The sequence below is a fragment of the Platalea leucorodia genome (genome assembly GCF_965183815.1).
Source record: "Platalea leucorodia genome assembly, chromosome: 3".
Taxonomy (NCBI): domain Eukaryota; kingdom Metazoa; phylum Chordata; class Aves; order Pelecaniformes; family Threskiornithidae; genus Platalea; species Platalea leucorodia.
In genome coordinates, this window is record NC_138825.1 from 79546377 (window position 1) to 79567583 (window position 21207).

The 21207-nt window shown below is 37.0% G+C and overlaps 1 protein-coding gene across 4 annotated transcripts in view; it reads left to right on the forward strand.

The window, feature by feature from the left end:
• Positions 1 to 21207, forward strand: part of HACE1 (HECT domain and ankyrin repeat containing E3 ubiquitin protein ligase 1) — a 56207-nt gene that overhangs the window by 19077 nt on the left and 15923 nt on the right. For 3 of the 4 annotated variants that reach the window (XM_082307580.1, XM_082307582.1, XM_082307583.1), the window contains 8 exons: positions 3389 to 3635; positions 9699 to 10030; positions 13029 to 13097; positions 13768 to 13855; positions 15188 to 15299; positions 15391 to 15488; positions 15683 to 15770; positions 16864 to 17013. In XM_082307580.1, coding sequence (XP_082163706.1) covers positions 3389 to 3635; positions 9699 to 10030; positions 13029 to 13097; positions 13768 to 13855; positions 15188 to 15299; positions 15391 to 15488; positions 15683 to 15770; positions 16864 to 17013 — 1184 coding nt within the window. The remainder of the gene's footprint in view (positions 1 to 3388; positions 3636 to 9698; positions 10031 to 13028; positions 13098 to 13767; positions 13856 to 15187; positions 15300 to 15390; positions 15489 to 15682; positions 15771 to 16863; positions 17014 to 21207) is intronic. The other variant, XM_082307581.1, reaches the window with a different exon arrangement.

Sequence of the window (21207 nt, forward strand, 5' to 3'; positions counted from 1 at the left end):
GTCTCATGTTTGCTGGCTCTGATTGCCTTCCATGGCTACTAATATATATGAGACCAAAAACTTCATCTACCAGTGTGCTGTCTCAGCAGCGCAAGAAGCAGTTACATGGGGAAACACATAAAATAGGCAAGCATATTTTCCTAGTATGCTTTCCTAGTTTTTGTGGCATCTGTTTGAGGGAGTTTGTGCAAAACGCCTCATCTGTAATCTGTTGGAACACCAGTAACATTTTACTGTTTTGAAAAGCTAGCAGAATTTGCTCTAACCTTTTTTCTTTACTCGAAACTAAGAAAATCTTTACTGAAAGAGGTCAAGAGCCTGAAACCATCAGTGGAAGTTCCTTACTAACATGTTCTGGATGGCTTTTTGGAAAAGAGAGGTTTGAGTGTTCTGTAACCAGAGAGGCCTGTCAGCACAGGTTGTAGAGGAATAAGAATTTGAATGCTTCTTTCAACTGGGGCCAGGGTGTGAAGAGCCCATCAGTTAGATGGAGACTAAATAATATATTCTTACTCCTAGGTGCTTTTTTTTTTTCCTCCATCAGTCATGTTAAATTTAGATGGAGCTTGTAGATAGCAGGTCAGAACTAGACGATGCTAGGAAATTCATGGCACCATTAATCACAGTCTTGTTCTGATGGGTGTTCGCCTCGATGAATGAGCATAACAGACTTAAACCCCTCAAATGTTTGGGGTTAATGTGCATAGGCATATTAATGACATTTTGTTTTTGAAGAACTTTAGCTGTTGTTGGGCTTCAGTGCGTAATCAGCTTAACTTGTAACATATTCCTTTTGTCTCTAGACTTCATCAGAGCCCGTAGATCTTCCACAAATAAACTGTGAGAAAGTGTAAAACCATTCTGCAGGAAAGGGTTTCAAACTTACTTTGTATGGGGACGTTATCGAAAGTCATTGTAGCTGGATTAGATCATATGAGGCAGTATTTCAGTATCTTCAGAGATAAATTAAACTGACTTTGTGTTTAGATTTGATTTATTACTGTTATTGCTCCTCTGTACTGAGCAACGCTCCCTCAGTATGGCCGCAGAAACAGTATCTATGTGCCTCTGCTGTCTCTGAATTTGAACCAGTATGTACTCCTGTACTGCTGCATGTGGGTTGAGCAGTGGAGACTGAAGATAAGTTGGAAGCTTTGCATTGTGTTGGACAAGTAGGCATTTCCAGAGATGCCTGTACTTGGGGTGTCCTGTGGACTCTTATGGGCCCACTTTTCTGTGGTACTTTGTAATATGTCACAAGGGAAATGGAATTATTTTCTTCTTCTATTGCAAGATAGTTTCACAAAAAACGTGTCTCTCTTCTCTCCAATTCTATTCCCTGTCAGAGGCTTCAATCTCTACTTCAACTACATATTTATCAGTTGCTTTATTATTAACATAACAAGGATTAACGTAGTACTTGATGAATATAGATCCTATGAGCTTGGGCCTCTTTCCTCTCTCTCCTCCTTCCAACAAATAATATGTAAAATGCACTCTGTACATGAAAACCTCCAATAATGATACTCTTGCATGGCTGAGCTAGTATCATCACTGTTAGTGTCCTGGGTGCTAACTCCCAGCCCATGGCTGTTGGGTTTGTTTGTTGTTTAGTCCAAAGGTGTCTAAAGTTGTTTTTTGTAATGCTTCTAGCAGGTAGCCAGGAGTGCCACCAAGCTTCTGCCTGAGGACTTCTGCCTTGAATACCAGCAAGGAGTCAGTTCAGTTAGCATTACTTCCATCACATATTTCCTCTTTCCAAGAAATAATTGTAGCGTGATGTGATTGGGTCTTGCTAGTGCAGATTGAGCCTAGCTGAATCTTTACAAACATGCTAGTAAAAGCTTCAGTAAACTATTAAAAGCACTTTAAAATTTTCTTATATATGTGGTGCTCTTCCTGGAGACCGGGAGATTTAAACTGAAATTTCACCAGGAAAACACTGCTGCTCAGGGATGATAAAACTCAATCAATTTTTTTTTTTAATACTTAAGTTAGCTTCTTGAGTTAGCTTCTTGTATACATAGATTCTTTTGGCATACAAGCAAAGATTTTACGAATGCTAATTCATGGCTGTAACCAGACCTTCTGGTAATATACTTACAGACTGCTGGTCAGGGGATTTTCTTTACCTGGTTAAAAAATTAACATTCCTCCTGTTGACTGTTTACTCTTTGTGTTCCTTTCTTATCTCAATTTACTGAAAACTTCTCTGGTTAAAGTCTAGATTGTGACAAGAAAGTCCTACTTTGTGTATCAGTTCAGTAAAATTCTTAGTATGTGGCTTTTTAAAGTTAACACCTCACTGGCAGTCATTAACATGTAGTGCTGAAAACAAATAGGTCTTTTGCTTTTACCCATGCCATAGGGAGAGTGAGGTCATGATAAAGGTACTGTGATGCTACAACTAGCTATGTTTCAGATTTTTGAATTAGCAGATAATTAATTGCATCAGAGGTTTAGAGCATCCTCTATGATGTCAGTTTTCTGGTGTATACTGATCTTATAGATAGCACGCTTTTAAGTTGCAAGTACTTTAAGGATAGAATTGAATATGTGCTCACTTATGCAAGTGAGTAGAGTTCAGTAGAAGACGTTTTAATTTCTTGCAGTTTTTGTTATGTGTTCAAGACAGAAGTATTCTTACTACTTGGGGTTTAAGGAAAGAAAACCAAGCTGAATTTGGTGGAGAATGTTCTGCTTGTGCATGAACTCATGAATATCTCGTTCTACACTGTATTGGTACAGAGTTCAGTGTTGGCCAGTTCAGTTAAGAAGGCATAAAACTTTTAATATATTTGTTAGATAAATGAATAACATAGTGGTGCTTTAGTATCTGTTAGATGATGTTTCTCTTGAGTAGAAATAGTGGCATCTTTACTGTCCTGACCCCTTGTCTTTTTGAGGTAGTTAATGGGCATTTAAGATAATAGCTGGGTGAGGATGTGCTGTAGTAGCGTATCTGATTAGACAGTATGCTTTTACCATTGGATGCTATCTTTTCTGGATTGAAAAACATTTTCATCTGGATATCCCAATTTGTTTCATACTTTGAGATCCTTACTGTAGTAAGTTGAATTTCTTACCAGCGGTTCATAAGAAGCGTACATGTGTGTGAAAACAAATGAAATATTTTGCAAGATCTGGAATTTGCAGTTCTTATTTCTCTTCTAGTTAAAATTATGAGTACATGTTAGTAAAATTATAGTGCTTATATTTGACTTTTGGGGCTGGTGCAGGAAGTGAAAGTTAAAATTCACTAGGGTTTAAAGCTTAGGGTTTTTTTCAGCATGTGTGTCAGACCCTACCATTAGATTGCTTTACTCCTTAATATACTAAATTGTTTCATCTAGGGAAAGAAACTTAAATATTCCATTTTTTCCCCCAGCTTGTCAAGTAATTATGAAGCTCAAATGAAGAGTCTCTTAAGGATCGTGAGGATATTTTGCCATGTCTTTCGCATTGGCCCATCCTCTCCAAGTAATGGAAATGACATGGGCTACAATGGAAATAAAACTCCAAGAAGTCAGGTGTTCAAGGTCAGAAAAGTATATGATGTTGTTAGGAAGATAGACGTTAAAGAGATGAATTTCACAAAGCATGCATTCATTAATCAGACATCTCATGAACAGGAAGTAAGTTTGGTTGATGTCCCTATCCCTTCTTAAGTTAAGCCTACCTCTTTCCTTCTCCTTAATTATTTTTTTTTTCCACTGGATTAATTTAACCACTGATGTACATCTCATCTTATGATTTCTGTTTATTTCTTATTTAATATATTGTTTATTAGATGTTGAAGGTTTAGTTACCCAGCTGATTTTGGGAAACTTTTTGTTTTTATTTCTGTTATGTCATTTAAGACTGTAGTAATCTCAAAATGTGGTAATATCAATATAATAGATTGTATTAATGTAATTTCAAAATGATATTTGGGGATTCATTGGGAGTTCTGATCATTCAGTTTTATCCAGCTTCACAAGATAAATGGAAATAATTGAATTCTTAATCTGTTCATTATTTTCACTGTGACCATGAAGTTTTTTCCGAAGTTGTTCTTGAATTTTATTATTACATGCTTTGAAACATACAAGCTTACTACTACCCTCACAAGGTTATTGATTTATAGCTGTTTTCAAACACTTGCTTTAGGTGCCTGCCATTTAGATGTTTAATTTCTGAAAGGTTGTGGTTTTTTGGTGTTTTTTTTTTTTTTTTTTTTTTTTTTAATACTTGTTGGTTGAGGAATCCCTCTGTAGAAAATCATAGCTCATCCTTCTGTAAAGCAGTCCTGGTTTCCTGCATGCCACTCAGTCTGCATTGGGTATATAACTGACACACTATTCAGAGCACCTAAAGAATAAGAACTGAAAGGTAGTCTCTTTTTTCCCCCCTGTCTTCCTCCATACTCTTACATGGCATAGTTCATATCGCCAAATTTAGATGCCAATGATTACATGAGGATTTTCCTTAACCTTCGCATTTCTTCCAGTGTTGTGAAAATGATATTTTGAAATTACTGCATTTATTTGATGATATGTGTTCATCGTGTTACTTCTAATGACTTTTAAGACAGAGCTATATTGATAAAGTAATGAAAGATGATACTCTTAATTTCAGCTATATTTAGTTAAGTAGCTCAGTTTTTGTTTAAATTTCTTCTCTTGGAAAGAAGGAAAACATTAGACTATTTGAAAAACAAGCACAAGTGTTTGTTTTTCTGATAGCAAAATAGTTTTAATAACAAATTGATTTGTATAATGAATATAAAACTAGTGCTTGAGTACGAAAAATACCATGTGCAAAATGTAATGCATTGTACAGTATACAATGTAATAATTGTCCTTTAGAGTTGTTCACTAAAATATATTGAGCTAGATTGGCCCATTGTGAGTTTAACCAGATTTCAATTTTCAAAAAACAGAGCCCTACCCACAAGAATAATTTTATTAAAGACTGTTTTCTAACAGTTTTAATGAAAATTGGTTTAAATATACCAGATTAAATAACAGGCAGGTGTAAAACATGTTTAGTACAGGAACTGTCTGCAGTGAGATATTCTGTTACCTTTCTGTGTAGATATTCTGCTACTGTTTTTCTTCAAGGTTTTAGGAATAACTGACCTCATCTCCTTGCATTTGGTGTTTGCTCATAGGAAAAAAGGAAAAAAAAGGAAAAAAAATAATGAAGGTTTCATGTTTTTCAACTCCAGATCATTTCAGAACTCACTATAAACCAAACAAAAACATTCAATTGCAATTTGTGAAGGATATTGTATTTCAACAGAATCGCTTATCTGTGTGCCCAAACTACTTTGTATGATGAAAGAATTGTTTTCTCAATTTAGTGTGGAATTAAGTCTTGTACAGTAGACTTAGATTACAAAACTGGCATGGTTATCCCAGAAAATGTCAGTAATTCTTAATTGTGTAAAAACATTTGTTTTTTAATGAATGAGCAACATATATACTACTGTTGCATTAGCTGACAAAACAAAAAATCCAGGATGACTTTAAAATTATTATTGCTATTATTTTAAATTTTTTATTTTAGAAGTGTTAAAACTGAGGCAGCCCTTGATTAGGGCCACTGTTGTCTCCGTGATATTTTTAAGGTTGATTTAAATTTCAAACTCAAAAATACAAAGCAGCTGATGAGAACTTATTTTGATTTGGGAATGGGGCACACAGGTCTAGCAACGCTAAATTAATCTTCGGTTGTGGTTGGATTAGCCTGTTCTTCCCTGAATTTACAGTAACTGGGTAGTGGGACATTAGACTTAGTGCTGGGTCAATAGGGTGGCTTCCCATTCTCTCTTATTCCTACCTTGCCTTTCCTTTTTCTTTTTTGTCCTTTCCTTCAAAATGTAGTTGTGATGATCCCTTTCACCTTTTGGGAGAAGGGAAAAAAGCCCACTATATCTCTAAATTATTACAATGGTACGGAGGCTACTTGAAGACCTGGCAGTTCTGTGTCTTCATTGGTACCAGTACTTGCATGTGGGACATGCAGGTCAGTGACAAAGAACTCCTTTTCTGGTTTCTGTTTTATTTGAGTTTTCTTGAATATATGCTGTGTAACTGTTTAGTACAGACAATTAAGGAAATCAGAGGTTGCTGCTCCAAAATGGGAGTAAAACCTGTATTTAAAAAGTCAACATCGAACTTAAAGGTTTTAAATTTGAGATCTGTATTGAAAATTTCAGAGGAAAATAGCTTTAATTGGTAATTTGCTGCCAATCTTAAAATTCAATTGTGGGGATAAATGTTGTAGATAATTTGAATTTTGACATAGGTTTCATGGGGAAAAGCAAGTCTCTCAGACTGCTGGTTAATGTCCCATGTAAGGTCTTGAGTACTTTTCAGAGCACAAGAAAGTGATACAGGTCACCACCCACTTCTCTGAATGCTGTTTATTTGAGTGAGTGAAGACCTCTAGATATTGTCTTTCTTTACTATATAGGAAGCTAATCTGTTGTTCAATACTGTCTTCTTTCAAGAAGGGACCTATAAACTTTTATCTGGGGAGGACTGAGGGTAGGAGTGGCAGGAGTGACTGAGCGTAGGAGTGGCAGGAGTTCTGTCTTGTGGTACCCTTGTGGGATATGCAGAGGAACATTATCAGGCCTTATTGCATGGTATAAGGGATTGTTTCCTTTCCTTCTGAATGCACTCCTGTTAGGTCCAAATAGATCTGTACCCCATGACCTTTAAAGATGCACTTCATAACTCCTTTTAAAAAGCTGGTGCAAAACCATATTTTATCCAGTATAAGAGATGAAGAAAAACTTTCTTATGACTTTTTTTCTTAATGCTGTGTTAAGGTTTTCTGTATTAGTGTACTGATTGAACATATTTTGAAGAGTTGTCACTGTAATCTAGCTTGGAGGGAATTGAAAATGTAAGTGTATTTTGATCTGAGGCTACTGAGGAATGGTATTGCTTCACAAGGACAAGAAAATCACAGGGCCATCTTTGCTTTACTGAAGTTCCCTGTATGTAATTCATTATAGGCTTGGTCAGTTCGGGCCTATCCAAATGCTTTAAAGTGGAAACACTAGCTAATTAAGACACACTCTTGTATTGATCTTGCAAGAAACAAAATAGTCATTGAATTTCGACACCCAATCTTGAAACAAGCTATTGCTAACTCAAATGAGATCATACCAGTGAGAAACTTTATGAATAGTAACTTTGACCAGGTTTACATTCATTACTTTTTCAGGTATTGCTCTTCCAATTGCTGTTCAGTATGATCACATATTAGGGAAACTTGCTGCAAAATCTCCCTGTCTAGTTGATCAAAGCTGGGAAGCCCATAACATTTTCTCTCATTTCAGATACTATTCTTTTCTAGAATTGAATGGACTTCTCTGCTGTGACACAGTCACTTCATGGATTAGTGATCTCCTGCTCTCTGTGTCTTAAAAGACTAATTATCTGTCACCTGGCAAAAGATTTTGCTCCACTGTCACAGTTTGAATATGGGTTTGATTTCTGGTGTCTTGCCTTCTAGATGGGTAAAGAGAAAGGCATTGCGTAGCTAAATCCCTGCATTTGAGAGATGAGGTGTGTAGCTGTAAAAGCTTGGTACTTGATCAGACTCAGATGTATAATTCCAAAGAAACTTTTCTGAAATGGGAGATATGAAAACTGAAGGTTGAGTGGAGGTGTGTGTTTAATATGTGGTTCATGGTAAGAATCAACTGAAGAATGCTGACTTGTAGTTTTGAAAAGATGTTGCTAATGGTTTGATTGAATATGTCTATGTTACACTTGAAAAGGTCTGATCATGGATGCTAACATGAAATGCTGACACCCATGGATATGGAGGTGGTGGGCAATATTTAGAGGAGTGCTTTACATCCTGAAGTTAGACGAGAAAAGGCGAAAATGAAATGTTGAATTCGCTATGAAACTTTTGAATGAGTTTGTGATCAGAATCTGTGAAAAACTAGCTTTGGAAAAACAAATCAGTCGCAAGAGTTCTGAAAGGCATGCTAAGTCTGTGGGAAATAAAAGATAAAACACAATATATCAGCAGAAAAATGGTGTCTGGCAAGCTAAGCATTGAAAAGTTTGGGAGAAGAAAACTACATTTTAGTATTCTAGTAAATAACTGCCTAGTTTCTCATGAATTACGTGTTAAGAACACAGCTGCATTTTAATTCTTCCATATATTCAATGAATCCTATTTTCCATTAGAAAGTTTTTCTACATTATGTTTTGTGGTGAGGGACTGCCAGGTAGGTCTTGGAAAAAAGCTAACTTGATCCTGTATGCAGACATTTATGTAGAAAATGGTACCTACACTGGAGGTATTCAGATCACCATCTAGAGAAATGCGTGGTCACTAGGAGTACAAGGATTAAGTGAGTATCATACAGTATGTTGAGCAGAGCCTACCAGTCTTAGAGGTCAGGCTGGCTTTCCCCAGACTTCTTATTGGGAAAAAATGGAAGCATAATGGTCATTTTTTTAATGGTAAATTTCAACAGATTTTTTTATACACAGCTTTTATGAGAAGTAATTTCTTGTGTATTGAGAGCATGTCACTATTAGGTATACTGACAGTGCTCCAGATAGTGTACACTTCTGGTACGGTGTGCTGCAAATAGCTCTTAATCTTTAAAGGCAACTTTAGAGGATGAGAACATAATTTTTAGTATCTAAGTCTTTGAATGCTTTAATTGGTGAAAAGTGTAGATGCAACAGTAATATATGGAAAAAGGAGTTCATTTAGAAGTTCACTCTTACTGTTGGAACGCTATGAAAGACTTGAGTCAGAATTGCCTGCCTGTAGGATACACACCCCTGTGCTCACTAGACTGTATACGTGTGAAACATCCCTTTGAACAGCATGAAGGGACAGCACAGTCAGCCCTCATGTTTTTTTTTTTTTTTTAAATGCTCTTGGGAGAGCCACAGGTCTCTCAGCCCTTTCTCTCCTCTGTAGTAGGCCTGTACCTCAGACCAAATGTGTAATGATGGAATTGTACCAGGTTTCAGTTATATTGGTTTTAAGCTGCCAGTAGTGAATAAAGAGGGACTTTGTTAAAATAAAATTTTATAGCTTTAAAAATTGATACATAATTCTGCTGATACTTGTTTCAGTTTCATAAAGCTAGGGATTAGTGACCCTTACTCTTAAGACATCTGAGATACTACCAAAATGATCTGTATGAGTTCACACTATGCATAAAGCACATCTTACTAGATATGTGCATGAGTCTGAATCTCAGTGGCATTTCTGGGGTTTGCTCCATCTGCCTGGTAGAGGGAGCGTCTTTGACCAGGGTCTTAAAAAAGAACTGACGTGCTTATTCTGGAAACGCAACATGTGTATTACCATCTCTGTTTGACTGCAGCAGTCAGGCAGTGGTGTGCTGTGTAACAACCGTGAGGCCAAACTGTTAAATAGTTCAGTGTTTCACTCTTTCTAAACTATTTTATCTTTATTCCGTCTGCTGCTTGATTGTTTTTCTTCTAGATGAAATTTTCTCTTTGTGCTCTATGGCTACAAGTACAGAATTTTTTTTTTTTGAGTATTTGACTCTTATCTCTAATGTGACTTCTAAAGGATCATTTAAAGCTCTTAAATGTGCATGATATTTGTTTGCCTTAAGAGGATTATCACATCATTAATATTATCTAATGTCAACATGTTCCTTTTTTGTCTGTTTTTGTGTGTGTTTATTGCAGCCTCTGGAACTACTCTGGCATTCTCTAGATGAATGGCTCGTTCTTATAGCCACGGAGCTGATGAAAAACAAAAGGGACTCTGCCAACATTACTTCTATTTTACTGAAGCAAAAAGGACCAGATCACCAGGATCCTACGCCTGCCTTTGCCACTGCAGGAACCGAGGGCAGAAAAGAGCTATCCACTAATGCTGGCGAGTCAAAAGCATACGAGGTTGCTGGGAAGCAGGAAGCTTGTGCTGATTGCCAGGATGTTATCTCCATGACAGCAAACAGGCTAAGTGCTGTCATTCAAGCCTTTTATATGTGCTGCTCCTGTCAGATGCCTCAGGGGTAAGGAGGCGATCCTGTTCATTACTGAAACTGTTACCATTTAAAAATCATATATGCTTTCTTGGAAGAATGTTGGTGCTGACCAGATGATATTAGTGACAGTCAAGGGTATGCTTTTTAATGCTTTTGCTAGTTCAATTGTTTGAATGCTTTTTTTCCAGCTTTAATGGCACCAGACAGCACAGCAAATTTCAAATTTTCCATAGTGCTGCTACCTATGAACATAACTACATTGGGACAGATTTCGTATTGAATGTCTAATGGCTCTTTTTAATCATGTGGGATACTTGCAGGAAATGTAATTTTGGTCTCTTGAAACTTAGCTGTTTCTGCTGTTGGTTCTTAATGTGAAATTATCCCTAAATTTAATGTGATTATCCATCAACAGCTATAAGCTCAGAAAAAAATGTGAATTATCTTTGTGTATGAAAATGATAGCTGGGACAAACTTGTTTGGCTATATTGTAGAAGTTTATAACGAGGAGAGTTCAGTCTCAAAGTAACACTCACTTGGAATCCTGTCCTGGGTTGGCAAACATAGTTTTGTGTGGAACAGGCACTACAACTTAGGTAAACTTAATATCATCAGCGTCTGGTTTAAAAAGAAAAAAGTGTGTCCACTGTAACTGGGGTCTTAGTCTGTCCGAGATTGTTATGGATTATATTTGTGAATTTTCAAGGAAAGGACCCTTTGACCCTCTTGGGTAGAGGATTGGGCAAGTATGATGGTATTATGAGCTCCCTGAGGAATCGGGAAGCGAGGTTCCCACTATATGACATATCTTGGTTATTCCCAGCCACTGGAAGGGATTTTTATTTCTCTGCCAAACCTAGTGGAATAAAAGCTTTCAAGTCGGCCGGTACTGTTTGTCTGGTGCACGCTCCTCTGTGAACACTCTGGAAGATAATCTGGGGATCAGCATGTTCCACAAGCACCTCAGTACTTTTAATTTTACTCCACCTTGAAAAAGGAACTGCTGGTTAACCATTTCCCTTGAAATCTCCATCAAACCTTGCTAACATAAAATGCTAGTAAAGTATTATTTACAGCAGCTAAATGAAAAGCAGAAGTGTTTATAGAAGTGATTAAGTACATTTCCCCCTACCTATTTATCTCTTTATACCAAAGATCAATCAAAGAGTTTACTGTCTCCCTGTGTCCAGGTGACTCACTGATGGGCATTGCCCAAAGGGTCTGTCCCTGTGTGTAATTTACGCTTCAGGTTAGGGAGAACTCCTGTGGATACTACCTGAGTTAACTGACAGTTATCACAGAAGCCAGGCATGTAAGAACTGTTTCAGTGACAATTGGGAGCACGCCCTGGGATGCAGGAAAGTAAGGCAGAGCACACCTGAATTCTGTGTTGCTTTAGGGCTTTTCAGAACTGTGTAGAGAAGTACAAAGATCTGAGACTTACTCTGTTTTCCTGAAGTTTTCATATTAGTAGGAGTAAACGGCACAATGGTGTAACTCAGTACTGCTGCCATCTTCAAATAACATTTGAAATTATAACAAATGACATTTTCAGACAAAATAATTTTAAAAGGCTCTAATTTTAGATTTGAGTGTCTTTATGTTTAATGGAGGAGCGTAAACAGAGCTCATAGGTTTCCATTATTCCTAATAGTCATACAATAAAGATGGCATTTCATGCTTAAATGGAAAATCAGCTGGTTAACATTAGAAATATTGAGGTTATTTTCTTTTACTTGCCACAATTGCTTTTCTTCTGCAAATGCTGATATTGAATCTAGGCATTCTTTGTTAATATACTGAAATACAATGTTCCAAGTTTTCAGCATCAAAACTGACAAGTGTATGCTAAGTTTGTGGTGTGGGTTTTTTTTTTTTTTTTTTTTCTCCCCTCTTCTCTGTATATTGCATCTTACAGCTTGTGTGGCAGTTTACAGGTAGAGAGAGTTCATTTTCTTTCAGGGAAGACTCTTTTAGTTGTTTAATACTTTCAGATCATCTCTCAGACCAGAAGTGTGTTTAAAATGTTCATATTTGGTCTGTGGAAGATTTTATTTTCTTATTTGGTTTCTTATGCAGATGAGGGGGAGGATATGGTGAGACTTATTTCTTTGAAACAGAGTAAGGGAGAGAAGGAAGATAGCTCAGTTTTATATAAAAACAAGCAGCTCTTGTCTAAATTGGTGTAGGGAACAGCAGCAGTTCTTGGCTTGTTATCCTGGACTTCTTAAAGTATTATTTTTCACAACCTTACAAGGCACTTGATGAGAGGGTTTTTATTCTTGTTTGCAAGTATTCATTAGCTTTTGCTAAAGCTAAAGGATCCAGTTAAGAATTTATCCTTTTAAAAAATGCAGAACATAGATGTAAATAAATGGAGTAAAATTTGCACCCGTGTTGATACTTCCCTTGTTCTCCAGATATATATATATATATATATATATATATATGAGAAAAGGTAAAATTCCATACTGGTATTTGAGATGCTTGGCTGGCAAGTAGTTTTGTTATTTCACAAAGCCATTAAATACTACCTTGTCCCCCATTATTAAGTTTGCTAAGTTTGCAATGTTGTGTCTTCCTGGCTCTTTTCCTCACTTACCACAATTTACAAGGTGTGTGGTAGGAGTTTTATACAATGAACAAGAATATAGAACAATGTGCATGTATATTGTGCATATAATATCAGTCCTTCCATGTACGTACTTCCATTGTTGTATTGAAAGCTGGAAGGATTCAACAGAAAAATGTGTGTCCCTATTAGTTTGAGCTTTTTTTGTTCGTATAGTTAATAACAGTTAGTGGTCAGGTTGCTTGATCGTCTTGATTATTGGCATTTTTGCCTTTTCTGTTAGTTTATTATGAAATCTTACTGCTGCTGAATATTTCGTTTCATGATTGACTATTTAAACAGCATCGATTTCTATTTGCATAGTATTTTATTTAAAAAACCCAACAATTTATGTAATTAAAATTCTTTTCAATTTCATTAACCAAAAGCATCTTATCATTTTCTTTGAACAGGATGACATCGCCTCGTTTTATAGAATTTGTCTGTAAACACGATGATGTCCTTAAGTGTTTTGTTAACCGGTAAGCTTCAAGAAATATGGAATTTGTAATTTCTTTGGTTTTTTTCTCCCAAAATAATTCAGACATATTTTTCTTCTGAGTTGTATTTTTAGGTTTTTGTTGTGTCATATGTACCATATGCACTTCAATGGTCCTGCCAAATTCAAGGGAGTGGATATTAATGATTCAGAGCTCAGGCTTAAATGAACTCTTCTACATATGTAAGCAATCCTTTTGTAAGGTTCTGCGAGATTTTGTGAAGAAAATCTTTTTCACAGAGCAACAGAATAATTTTCTTAACGGATTCTTTCCTCATCTTTGTTCCAAATAAAGCCTTCCCTTTTGAGGCAGATGAAAACTTTCATTCTTCCTCAAATGTGTTACACTTAATGACTTCTTAAAGGAGTCTAAACCATTTTTGTACACTTGCCTGTTTCCAGAGTTTTTCTGGGACTGCCCAGTTTATAACCTTACTTCTGTCTGGAAAGCTGCTTGTATCCTCCATGTTCAAGGGATGAGGTAGTATAAGTCATTTGGAAACAAGAGTTAGGAAAACGTTACGAAATAAGAGTCTGTTGGAAGTTTTCTATATGACTAATTGCCTTGTCTCTTTATGTAGACTTTGTGTATCATGAAGCATTATTATTATTAGATCTCTGACTAACAGGCTGCTAACCTATTTTTCTTTCAGAAATCCCAAAATAATTTTTGATCACTTTCATTTTCTTCTTGAGTGTCCTGAACTAATGTCCAGATTTATGCACATCATAAAAGCTCAGGTAAGTGTCAGGAGATGCTTAGTTACAGCTTCTATGAATATAAAGAGGGTGTTTTGTTTAAAAATAATAATATTTATAAAAAAAAATGCATTCGGGGAGGGTGGAAGAACTAAGTGTGGCCTCCAGGGCTTCTGAATCTGGGATGTTGAAAGATCAGATTAAACAGACATGGCAGCCAGATATCTGTACTTCTAAGTTTTTAAAATTCATGTGCAAGTCTATTGGAGATGACCAATGTTAAATGTCTTACAAGTCCGACCGTTAACCTAGCACTGCCAAGTCCACCACTAAACCATGTCCTCAAGCACCACATCTAGGGATGAGATGGTTTTTGGGTGATGATGAACTATTTGGAACTCCTTCATTTAGCACACACTGGTATACTTTTGCTTTGTTCTTTATTAGAAAGGTTCCTTGCATTAAAATATTTTGGGCAAAGACAGAATTTTCTGAAAACAATGGTAAAATTCCTCTAACCAATCAGAACTGCCCCTGCCCCCCCCCCCCCCCCCCAATTGTGGAGGGTCTGTTCCAAAAGCTTTATTTCTTCAGTTGTGAACAGTGCTGTGACTTTATTTTTAGATGTACATTGGTTTTGGTAATCCAGTTTCATTTTTAGGACATGGTGTAGGTGTATTGTTTACTCATTCTTTGGCTGAAATGTGTGTTTTTGAAATTCATTACCTATGAATAAGGAAGAGACCCTGATACCCTGATACCCTGTTTGTCAGGTCAACTAAAAGTACGTGCTGTGAATTGTGATAGATGAGAGAGGCCCTACTTGTGTCTTATCTGTCTCAGAAGAACTGCAAAATGTCAATCTAAATACTGAGTCAAACAAGCTAGGACCTTCTCACTTGGGAATTACTTTGGAAGGTTTCTGGTTCCTTTGGGCTGTTTTTTATTGCCAATGAACTTTACTACAAATATGACTTGTTTATATCACTTGTGCTTCTGTGCTCAGCTGTGTTTGATAATCAGTAATGTTACAGAAGCCAGTGACTTACTACTTATCTAGATTCCTTCCCCTCCCCGCCCTGGAAGAAGTTTTATGCTGTTTTTCTCCTGTGCGGTGAACTCCAATAGCTATTTCTAGATAACTGGTGGTCCAGTTTTTCTGCATACCAGACGTAAGCAAGCACTCAAGGGCATGTCTAGTCCTTTTCTCTTCACAAAATACAGTATAGCATATTGAGGTAGCACTGAGTAACTCTCTGCGCATGTCAAAAATTAGTTGCGAAGTATGCGTAACCATTTTCCAGTCATGCTTATGAGAGAGGAATTACTCAGTTGAATTCATCTATATGATATGCTTTACCTCTTGTTTTGTAGCCATTTAAAGATCGCTGTGAATGGTTCTATGAACATCTGCATGCTGGGCAGCCAGATTCGGATATGGTGCACAGGCCTGTCAATGAAAATGACATCCTTTTGGTTCACAGAGGTATTGTGTTATAAACAGAATTAGTATGTCTTTGAAATACATTTAAATATAGTGAACTAAGATTCAAAAAAAAATAATGTTTTTTATTTAGATTCTATTTTTAGGAGTAGCTGTGAAGTTGTGTCTAAAGCAAATTGTGCAAAACTAAAGCAGGGGATTGCTGTGAGATTTCATGGAGAAGAAGGCATGGTGGGTAAAATTGCATGGTTTTCTTTAATGGTATTTATATATGGGAATACTAATTCTTTCACAATATTGTTTTGAACTAAATCCTAATGTAAAATAACTTTTATACTTTATTAAGAAATATGTGGTTACCCAGCGTAACTGTTTGTGTGGTGAAAGTTCTATGTACTAATATGTTTTATTCTTTTGACATGCAGGGACAGGGTGTGGTGCGTGAGTGGTTTGATATCTTATCTAGTGAAATAGTTAACCCAGATTACGCCTTATTTACCCAGTCAGCTGATGGTACGTCTCTGCCTTTTTTTTTTCTCTAATTTAGGGTGTCTTCTTTTATAAAAGCATTTTTATAATCTAAGGAAAAGGTTACTTAATTGGTTTCAAAATATAAGATTGTTACTTCTTAAAAGCAACACTGACAGAATTGATCTCATGTATAGAGAGAAGTGATCTATTGTACATTTTTATAACTACAGATGAGATATTTTTCTTAATTTGAAGTTTCCTTAATTTTCTTCTCCCTTTTTATAAGAGGATGGTTGTTGGTTTTAAAGAGTCCATGGTATTTCTGCCTGGTAATAGTAGGACATAACACTTTGAGAGCAGTATTTTTTTCTGCATCTGCAAGGGAACTGTGGAGGTATTCCTTTATTTCCTTTCAGAAATACACAAATTCAATCAGCTAATTTTAGTGGTAAAACCAGTTGTTGATCTCCACAGGTCTACCTTGTATTTGACTTTTTGTCTTTTGGGTGCTTCATATAAAGCAAATCTTTTATTGATAAAGATTTCACATCATCATCAGTGGTAAATGTTTTGCTTTCTACCTTACAAAGTCTTGGAAAGTGGCAAAGAATTCAGTCAACAGTAGAGGCATAGATTAGTTCCTGAAAGTTAAAAGGAGAAGTTCAGGGATGTCTGAGATGGTCTTTTCCAAAGAGAGTGGGACTGGACTGTCTCCTGTCTGTATCTGGCTGGAGCCAGATGAAAGGAAGTGGATGCATTCTGATCCTTCCTTTGGGCATGTTCACAAGTTGATAGAAGCATGGCCTGTTAGAGTGAGCAAAAAATGCACATGGCAATATGGTAAGATGGAGGACCAAATTTAGCAGATCATGATTGCCCTTATGTTGATGATAATTATTTCAGAGTGGTGCCTTGGAGAGTGGCTAAGCAGTATCATTGTAATAATAGGATGTCATGACATTCTAATACATTTCTTTCTGATATCTCTGTGATGTAAACGAAAAACCCCAAACAATCTTCCAGAACCCCAAAATAAAACTCTTTCAGTGGTTTCAGATGCTTAGTGTATTTGATATATACGAACTTCACTTAAAAAAAAAAAGTCATAAAACGTGATAATCTTTTTATTTTATAGGAACAACTTTCCAGCCCAACAGCAACTCCTCTGTAAATCCAGATCATTTGAACTACTTCCGTTTCGCAGGCCAGATCCTGGGGCTAGCTCTGAATCACAGGCAGTTGGTGAACATTTACTTCACGAGGTCATTCTACAAACATATTCTTGGTATGGTTTTATTAAAATCCTGTTTATTAGCTGTAACAGTTGTCTGAGCAGTAAACCTTTTCCTTTTTTGCTTTTGTGCGTGTGTTAAAAGTGAAAAAGTCTTGGAAATGAATGTCTTGCTGATCTTTCATGTACATCAGAGTCACAACATAATATGGCAATAATTGCTGTCCCAGCCTGAGCCTCTCTTAGGAACTGTTACAATTGCAAAATACAGAAATACATTAGAAAATCTATGTGGCAATTTTATAGAGTTAGCAACTTTTAATAAAATAGCTAATCTTTCAATTTATATTTGAATATGAATCTTAAATTAAAACCAAGGAAGGCATCATTAATCTTTGTAAAGCATGATCATGTAATTTATTTGTCTTTAAGGCTGCTGACTAGGAATGCCTGAAAGGCAGACTAGTCCAGCCAATTGTTTTTGTGGTGTATGTAATTCTTTGCATCACAGTTGTGAAACTCAACTGTCCTGTCATGTAATGTCATTCTTGAGAAATGAACATAATTGTTCCATAGTTAACAAAGGACAGGCTTAAAAATAATGTTTATGAACTCTGGCAAAAATCTGTCAGCCCTTCTTTATTATGCCTGCAGTTCTTCAGTTGTGTAAAACAAGGTGAAACCATACTGTTGCAGACCTCCCTGTCTACCCACTCCAACAAATAATACTTATTTCCTGAAACAGTGTTTCAGAACTAGTGCAGGTTCATCCTGTCTCCTTCCTGAGGAAAATTAATCCATATGCTTACTGTAGCATTCAAGAGGATTGGTCAGAAGTCTTCATAAAAATGTAACTTTTTAATAGAGAAGGACCACTGTTAGCTGGTGGTATCTGTGATCTAGGGCTCTTCTCTGCTTTTCTTTGAGAACATTTGTGCCTCTTGGTTGTCAAACATGATGACCCTGTTCCGCATTGTCATGAAAAACTTTTCCTTTTGCATGAAGATGGGATGGAAGGGTAAATTCCCTTTGAATTCCTGTTACTCCTGTAAGTACATAAATTCCTTTGCCGCTGCATGCAGAATTTCCTTTGTGTTTAAGCGCTATTCTTTGGAAGTATAAGCTAGCTTGATGTTGGAAGCTTTACTTTTCTTCAAGAACCACTCCTTACTTTAAGACCTAGCAAGGTTTTCAAGGGATTGTTTGCATCTCATTCTGTTTTTCTGTAATCATTCTGTCTACCTACAGTCTTCCCGTGATGTTTGCTAAGTCCAGGACAGATCAACTTCAGATTTACTGTTTCTCTTCCCTGAACGTGTTCGGGGAACACTATTGCACTTTGTTGATGGTGCAGGCTCAGTCATCTTTGTCAAGATCTTCTGAACAAATGGATGCATTTTACTTCTGTCCCTCAGTACCGCTTTCTGCTGCAGGAGAGTGACTCTGTACTGGGCAAGAGGCAGTGGAGAGCAGCCAGTCTGAAGCAGCACCACATTGGCAATGCCTCATCAGGCTTCCCTAGTCATTGATCTTCACACAGGAAAGCGGTTCTGAAGTAGACATATCTTTGTGTGGCACAATTTGGCGTTGACTTAAGGGCTGGCCTCTGACATCAAAGGATACCTCTGAGTGAGCGGAAGAATGACGCTCACAAGCTAATCTCCATGTGATGTATTCACAAATGAGAAACATATTTTTCTGCTGTTCATTTACACCTTGAGAATAGTCAAGTGTTGCTCTTGTCACCTCTTTTGGAAATGACTACTAGTGAATTTGGGTTCTTTTCTAGTTTGAATCGTGATTATATACTGGATTTGTTGGTTTCTGAATGGACAAGATGACCTATTGTTTACTCTTTTTTCTTTTTTTTTATTTTGCTAGAGTACCTGTTGCAAACCAAACAGCAGTGAGTAGTCTTTTAATAAGATCTCACCAGTCCCTCTTAGTAAGGTCTTGTCATTCTGTTGAACAGGCATCCTGGAACTCTCCAGAGGTTTGTGCACATTGAACTTCTTAAGTTCAAAAGGTTCACAGTTTTTTTTTATCACTTCTTGTTACTTACCAGACAGAGAGAACTGGAAAAAGTACACGTCCACTTCCCAAAGCAGTTACTTTGTCTGCCTTAATCACAGTGACTTGTTTAAACCTTTCCAAAGCCTTTTCCCTCAGCTTTGTGCATCTCCTCTCTTCTTGCTTAAGGAACCTGAGTTGCACGGCAGCAGATGCTCCTAGGGGTATTTGTTTTATTTTTGTTTCGGGTTCAGCTATGCGTTATGCTAACTGTTGTTCATGCCAAATACAAGTTACCAGGTTAGAGACACAGGGATTCCCTTCAGCTACTTGTCAGGCCTTAAGTAATGGAGTATGAAAACGTTTGAAGCCTGAGACTGTTCCCAGCCCTTTGGTTTGTCATCTTGCAGAGAGATCCTTGTTTTCTGTAGCCTCTCCTGTTGATGGCACTGAATCCACCAGTTGTGTGATAAGACCTCCTGTATCCGAGGAACAGTGTGAACCTCTTTCAAAGGAACTCTTGTCTTTAGTCAACAGACATGACATGGAAGTGCCTTAATTAGAAGCTGAGACCTGTATGAACAAATGTGGCTACTTTTTTGAGACTCTGGTGGGTGCATCGCCTTTTTTCACTGTGATGAACTGAGAACTTTCTGCAACAATATCTGGTAGGCAAGGAAAGATCACCAACTTAAGTGATGACCCAGCTAACACACAGCTAATGTGCTTTGTAGGATGTTAGATATGTAGCTTGCATTATTTTTTTCTGTGCTGTGAAATCAAACATTATTCCATAGGTCTTCATGTTTTTAGGGCTGCACTCAGTTATGGATATAGAACTGAGACAGAAATATAGTCAGAAATTAATAAGGCCTCTTAGGTTTGTTTTTCTGAAACTGCCTATCTGTCTGTCTTCTGCTTAAACAGGGGAGAAGATAGTTTCACTAGTGCTATTGTCCGTTACTTTGTATTTTTTCTAAGGACCTTATTACTTTTCTGTTTGGAAAAGGAAACTTCTACCTCCAACCCACAAAGATACATAGCACATAAATTCTTAACTGTGTTATCTGGTGTTAAACTTAAGTCCTCTCTTTTACAGTGTAACAGAAAATACTCCTTGAAATGGCATAAACAAAAGCGAAAATTAATTTCTGGGTCAGTGTATATTGAGCTGGAGGCGTTAAATCCTTGAATAGTTACTGAACTTGTCTCAGAGCTTACCTGTAGTGTCTTTTTGAAGTTCTGTGTTGCACAGAAATACTTGTTTATCACAGTTATGCTGAGATAGATTTCTCTTCCTTTTCAAAATACAGGTTCCTTAAGGGCATAGCAAGAGAAAGATACATACTCTTTCATGGGATTCAAACTTTGTCCTGATAAATCTGACGGAGTTTCTTCATAACTGCCTGGCTTGAATCTATTGATTGGTAAAACGTTTGTCAAGCAAATGAGTGAGCTTAATGCTTTGGTTTAATGACATGCTGACTATGAGTATAGTTTCATCATAATGTTCAGTTTCTTCTCTAAAGGAGTCTCTGATTCCTACTTTTCAGTCTGCTTCTTTTCCTATATGCTTTGCTTATATCCCTCAGAGACATCATTATTTCCACATTTCATATGTGAAATGCACATATGCTTACTAGCTGGCCAAAGTGAAAGTCCTCTAGAAACTACTAGACAGTTGTTAGATTTTTTTTTTTTTTTTTTTTGAGAGAGAGATGACAGTGAAAATTCGTTAGTAAATTACCTATCCTTTTCTTAAACTGGAGTGTTGCTTGATTTTATTAGAAAAACAATGCCTTACAGCTTGTATGTGCACCATTTCAGCACTAGTCAGCTTTTCCGGGCAAATACTGTAACAGTTTTTGCACCTACATGTTTGCACCGGCTGCTAACCTTTGAATTTTGTGTTACTCTCTGGGGTCCTGCTTCTGCAGTCCATTAGTGTGCTGACTTCTACTAATGGGCACCCTTGTGACACTTGACAATGCACAGAAGATGGTGAAGCAAAGAGAGTACTTCCCGATAACTTGCTTGTCTCTAAACCTACTGCCACCCTCACCCCCTGCCCCTTTTCCCAAGTATTTATCTGTCCTGGTGAGGTGTCTGTCATGACACTTAAAGTAATTGGGGTTTGCTTTCTTGTGTAGTGAAGAGGGTAGTTCTCTTGCACAAACTCAGGGTCACGTTGTTCTGGGCACCTTTGCTCAAATTTGTTTGAGTGCCATGTCTGCGAAG